The sequence below is a fragment of the Microtus ochrogaster genome, chromosome 16 (genome assembly GCF_000317375.1).
Source record: "Microtus ochrogaster isolate Prairie Vole_2 chromosome 16, MicOch1.0, whole genome shotgun sequence".
Lineage (NCBI taxonomy): Eukaryota > Metazoa > Chordata > Mammalia > Rodentia > Cricetidae > Microtus > Microtus ochrogaster.
The window spans coordinates 21,234,224-21,240,873 of record NC_022018.1 but is presented as its reverse complement, the minus strand read 5'-3'; the positions used below and the strand labels follow the sequence as shown (position 1 = coordinate 21,240,873).

General features: G+C 42.5%; 1 protein-coding gene across 1 annotated transcript in view; it reads right to left on the bottom strand.

The window, feature by feature from the left end:
* The window catches only part of Fam107b (family with sequence similarity 107 member B), a 212,677-nt gene that overhangs the window by 132,610 nt on the left and 73,417 nt on the right, over window positions 1-6,650 (bottom strand). The window contains exon 2 of the mRNA XM_013349057.1: window positions 4,504-4,561. Within this exon, the coding sequence (XP_013204511.1) occupies window positions 4,504-4,561 (58 nt within the window). The remainder of the gene's footprint in view (window positions 1-4,503; window positions 4,562-6,650) is intronic.

Genomic DNA, 6,650 nt, shown 5'->3' with positions numbered 1-6,650 from the left:
AACACACCGAGAGTACAAGCACACCCTAACACACCGAGAGAACAAGCACACCCTAACACACCGAGCATACAAGCACACCCTAACACACCGAGCATACAAGCACACCCTAACACACCAGATTGTGTTGGTTTTCATAAATATGGATGCTGGGGATTGAACTCAGTTCCTCATTTTTGCCAGGTTAAACACTTTATTGACTGAGCTGTCTCCTTGGCCCTCTGGTCTTGTCTCTGTTTAGACACATACCTTTATTCTTAGATCTCTGAGTCTATATATTATAGGCCATGTTTAATTACAAGGCCCACAAAGACAAGACTTCCTCAGCACTCTGATTTCTCTATAATTTACATTTTACTTGTTTAAAGGCTATCATTTGTGTAGTATTCAGTTTCTTTTTATTTGGTTAATGGCTTCATTTATTGTTGTCTATAAACTCCCGGGGGCATAGCAATGTATTTTTGTACGTAGCAGCTAAATAGGGCCTAGGCCTCATACAATAAATGTTCTGAATGTGAGCTTTCATACTTTAGAAATAATTTAGCAAACACAATCTACCTGCTTTACACCTAGCAGGATTTCAAAGAATGATTCACAAATACAGGAGCTCTCAATCAAATGGTCTAGAGACAGCCCTACAGCATAAAACCTGAGTAAAGGACTCTACAGCACACATGAAGTGAGTAAATCCAGAGAAGTTTAGAGCTACTGAGAAACTGTGGCTGGAGAGACAGGGTCAAGAGTACAAGCTGGAGGATCTGGGTTCGGTTCCCAGAACCCACACTGGGCAGCTAACAACCACCTGTGACCCCAGTTCCAGGAGATCTGATGGCCTCTTCTGACCTCTGTGGCCACCTGCCCACATGTTGAACACATAAACTCACATAGGTAGACACATAAATAAAAACTTAACCAAATCTATAAAGAAATGGTGAGAAACTATTATTTACTTGAAATTCTCACTTATGGAATAAAACTATTAGGTGGGATTTTAAGATAACAAAACACGAGTCACTTATTCATATGTCCTATGTTATAAATCTAAATGCACAATAATCACAAACAAAATGTGATTCTAGCTGGGTGGTAGTAGCGCATGTCTTTAATCCCAACACTCGGGGAGGCAGAGCAGGCAGATCTCTGTGAATTCGAAGCCAGTCTGGTCTATAGAGTAAATTCCAGGACACCCAGAGCTACAAAGAGAAACCCTGTCTTGAAAAACCGAAAGAGAGAGAGAGAATATGATTCTAGGTTTCTTTCCTTTTCTCTTTTTTATTTTTATATTTATTTATTATTTTTGGTTTTTTGAGACAGGGTTTCACTGTGTAGCTCTGGCTGTCCTGGAACTCACTCTGTAGACCAGGCTGGCCTCAAACTCACAGAGATCTACCTACCTCTGACTCCCAAGTGCTGGGATTAAAGGCATGCACTATCACCATTCAATTTCTTTGTTTTTTTTTTCTTCTCTTTTTTTCTCAGATAATGTTCTATCTACTACACAGCCTAGGCTGCCTTCAAGTTCATGATTCCTTGTTTCTAGGTGTTGGGACAACAGATATGCATCACCCTACCTGTCATGAGATTCTAGATTTCAAACTAAGCATTGTTTCTCCTTTTCTGCAGAACTGTTTTTCCTAGCTGTGCTCTAACTCAAATGTGTTGGCTGAGGGAAATCTTACTATGATTCTAGATTTCTAGCAATACTCTCAGCGATCCTAAGACCAGGACCTTAGCAGAATGGCAATGAAATGCCTGCCTTTCTTTTCCCTAAGGTGTTGCAGGACTCAATGGAGTCAACTGTATCTTAGAAAATCCTTGTAGAGGCATGGCCTTGTGGGTACAGTGCGTGTCATACAGGCATGAGGACCTGAGTTCAGTCCGCAGAGCCATTCACAAAGCCAGCTATAGTCAGAAAATGTGGCAGGTTTCTATTCACTGACTGGTCAGCCTAGCCAAACTGGCAAGTTCCAGGCCAGTGAGAGACCCTTTCTCAAAAACAAACAAACAAACAAACAAAAATACAAGATGCCAATTCTGAAGAATGATACTTGAAGTTGACTTCTGGGGTACACACACACATGAACCTACGTATACATATGTACCCCTCCCACCTACACATGTATACACACACACACACACACACACACACACACACACAAGAAAATCTTTGGAGAACGGCAATACTCTCCCATACATATGAACAAACATCCTCAAGCTATAATGGACACTCAGCCAGCAGAGCAAATAAAACTTCTAAGCTCCTGGTCTGCTTGTTGGTGACTCTGCACAGACCCAGCAAAGATCATTATGAGGAATTGAAAATCAAGGGCAAAAGTGCAAAGGTGACATACAGAGCCATTTTCCCGGGCAACAGACAGAAGTTCAACTCTGCCTTATGCGCCTCCTTTCCAACTCCAAATGTCATTTCAAGTGTCCTCAACCCCGAGGTTGTCACAACCTTCCTGGCCACAGTCCCCCAGCGCAAACTTGATTGCCTCCTCTTCACAGTTCCCAGCTGTATTTTGATAACACAGACATTTCACAGTTTCTTGTTATAAACACATCTGTCTTTTAGACATGTTCCGTTGTCTTGAGTACAGATTCCATGTCTGATTCTTTTTATTTAATTCAGAAATGCAAAGCCAGCACAGAGTTGGCCCTTAACAAACCACCTTCATCCCACAGAAGAAGACAACGCCGTATACAAATGGACACAACAGACTCACTAGCAGGAAACTCCTAAGGGCTGGGTTCTAGCGTAGTTGGGAGAGCGTTTGCCCGCCATGTCTAAGGCCCGGGGTTTAACCCCAGCATCACATGAAGTGAGTATAGTGGTATACACCTGTAACTAGCATTTGGAGGTAGAGGCAGGAACATTAAGGTCACCCTCAGTTACCTAGCAAGTTCAGGGTTGCATCTAAAAAGAGCAGGGGCAGGGGAGTGCCCCACCAATAGGATTGTTCCAGGTGCTCAACAAGGAAGGCCGCGAGGGAAGCGACTCTGAGGAATGGGAAGTGGTCAGGGAAGTTTTCTGTAGGACACAATGTTAGTGCTAACACCCAACCAGTGAACCAGAAATACAGGAATCTATCTGCAAGGGAGAGTGTCCCAGGAAGAGGCACCAAACCAAAACAAGGGTCGTATTTGGTGGGGTTTGGGTATAGAAGCAAGGGAAGAACAGATACAGAGGGAAATGGGGTGCTGGTGAAATAGCCCCATGGGTCAAGTTCTATCCCTGAGACCTGCATGGCGGACATGAGAACAAAGTTCTACCAGCTGACCTCTGACCACACCGCATGCCCAATGACATGAGCACACACACAAAGAAACAGATACATGTATAGAAGATGCCATGACCAATTAGTAGCTGACCCCCTCCTCCACTGTGCCAGAGTAGGACACCACGTTTTTCTCACTTTGCGTCATCTCTCCATTATCGCCTTCAGCTCTGTGACCTTACTGCCTGATTTCTACTAAATGATAAGCTGCTTCTAGCAACCACCACATCTGGAGCAATCTTTTGGTTCTGAGTCATACAAAACACAACAGTTGTTAGGAAACAAAGGCGGGAGTCCTGAGTTTTAGCTTTGGGTATGTTTAAGTCCTCTCCACTAAAGTTTATTTTTCTGACCATTGTTTCTCACGATCCTCTCTGCTTACAGTCTGAAGTTCTGAACTCCCCATTGGCTGTTTCTCTCCACACACGTCCTTTCTGTTATAAAGTAAATAATGTCAGCAAAACTGTATACTTGACCCCACACACACATTTAAAAGAAAAACAACAAACTGTTTTAAATAACATCTCCCAAGATAATTATAAGATAATTATTTCCCTTCCTTCTACTCCTCCCAGTTCCTCCCCTCCTCTCTTCCCATCCAGGTCCACTCTCTGTCTCTCATTAGGAAAAAAAAAACAAGATTCTAAGGAATCATAATAAAATATGATGAAATAAAATATAATAAGACAAAGCAAAAACTATCATCTCCAAGATCTCCGAGTTGGACAGGACAAGCAAACATAAGGAAAAGTGCACAAGAGGTCCACTCGTTTGCATATTGGAGATCCCATAAAAATACTGAACTGAAAGTTATAATATACATGCAGAGGACATAGGGTAGACCAGTAGACCCTGTGATTTCTACTTCAGTCTCCGTGAGTTCATATAAGTTGCTCATGTTGACTTAGAGGGCCTTGTTTTCCTGGTGTCCTCCATCCCCTCTGGCTCTTATAAACACCCCTTATCTTTATTACTGAATCTGAAATCTTCATCCGCATCAGCACCTCATCTCCTTTGCAAACCTTGTCTCATCCATAGTTGCCATCAGTGCGTGGAGGAAGACAAGAAAGGGAACAAACCATTTTTGCAGTGCAAAGGGATTTTCCAGGTGTGCTGCCTGGACAACATCGCCAGCAATACCACGTCTCTGCAAACTGAACAGCAGAGCTCAGCCTGGCTGTGAGTTGCAGCGGCTGGCCAAAGAAGAGCCACACAGACAGTCCTCTACCTGCCAGCATCTTCTCTTCCAGCTCAGGACACTCGCTCTCTTGGTGCGATTCTTCTTCCTAAATTCCAGCCCCAGAAACAAGAAAAGCAGAGAGAATGTGAAAATAAGTATTAACTTACAGTTACATATTTTTGTAATACTGAATCATATGAGATTAAAAGCAGAGACATTTAAACCAAGTCCCAAATAATGGAGGTTTGGGCCTGGCATGGTGGCACACATCTTTAATTCTAGCACTTAGCTAGAAGATGCAGATGGATCTGTGAGTTCAAGGTCACCCTGGTCTACATAGTGAGCTCTAGGGTAGCCATAGAGAAACTCTGTCTCAAAAAAAAACCAAAGTGGGAAGATGAGGTTTGAGATGTGTGTATTCCTGTGTGTCTGAGTATCTCTCTGTTTTTTTGTTTGTTTGTTTGTTTTTGGTTTTTTGAGACAGAGTTTCTCTGTGGCTTTGGAGCCTGTCCTGGAACTAGCTCTGTAGACCCGGCTGGTCTCGAACTCACAGAGATCGCCTGCCTCTGCCTCCCGAGTGCTGGGATTAAAGGCGTGCGCCACCATCGCCCGGCTCCTGAGTATCTCTCTGTACATATGTGTGTTTATGTGTACAGGTACAGATGTACATATGCTTGTGTGGGTGGGTGCGCATGGAGGTCAGAGGTCACCCTTAGATGTTATTCCTTGGGAGCTAAACCTTGTTCTTTGAAAACGAATCTCTTATTGACCTGAAGCTTGCTGAGCTGACTGGGCTAGGCTACTGGCCAACAAACTCCAGGGATCTGCATGTTTCCACCTCTACGTTACATGACAAGCACACCACCACACTAGCTGTTCTATGTAGGTTTCTGGGTCTCAAACTTAGTTCTTCATACGTGCAGCAAGCATTGTAACAAGTGAGCCATCAGTTCCAGGAACTGGGATTTCAGAGGAACAGAAGTTTTAAGTCAGATAAATTTGAGGGTGCTAGGTTACACATCTCTGGGTGCCATTCATACTAGGGGGTCTTTAAATACACCCTTAGAGCAGTATAGGTCCACGGGTCTCTCTGACTAGTGTATTTAAGGTACCAATGGCCTAAATGAAAGAGCCAAAGGTTCCTCCATGGATAGTAATTCTGATAGTAGTGAGACAAAGAAAAGTAGGCTCTATCCTGCTTGGAGCTGATCCTACATACATTTTAAAGTCCTAACACTTATCTTTCATCTGGAAAATGGGTGTACACATTGCTCTCTGAATATTGGTATAATGTTCTTTATTGATTATGCTTTATTTTGATTAATGTGTATCAATGCTGATCAATGTGTTCTAATCAAATCCAAGCTCTCTTTACTCACACTTCCTAATCATTTCATAGTTCTAATATTCGGTGTGCTACATAAAGTCAACATCTTAGCTTCCAGACATGAGAAGGAATGTGTGCAACAATATAGTCCATTTTCTATCTAACTATCTTGTAGCAGATGGCAGAACATTAGATGTAGGGATGAATGGCATTTTATTGTTTATGAATACCACATGCTCCTTACTATTCACCCATGGATAGGCCCCTAGGCTGCTTCTATAGCGACTGAGAATATACCACATGAACACAGCTATGCAGGTATAGTTTTCATATGTTAATTTCACTCCATTGGGTTATGTAACCAGCAGTTGAATAAGGAATCACCATAGTTCTATTTTTGAGTTTCTTTCTTTTCTTTCTTTCTTTCTTTCTCTTTTCTTTCTTTTTCTTTCTTTCTTCCTTCCTTCCTTTCTTTCTTTCTTTACTTCTTTCTTTTCTTTCTTCTTTCTTTCTTTCTTTCTTTCTTTCTTTCTTTCTTTCTTTCTTTCTTTCTTTTTTGAGAAGCATCCATACTGCTCTTCCTAACAGTTGAACTAGCTTGCATTGCCACCACTAGCATGTGAGTCTCTTTTTATCCATATTTTTAAAATCTATACCAGCCACGCTGAGATGAGATGGCACCTCACTGCAGAAGCATCAGGAGACCTGATTTCTAAAACATATGTTCATGTGCTGTGTGGTATGTGTGCTTGTGTGTGGAGGATGCACACGTATGTGTGTGCTTGTGTGTGGAGGATGCACACGTGTGTGTGTGCTTGTGTGTGGAGGATGCACACGTGTGTGTGTGCTTGTGTGCGGAGGATGCACA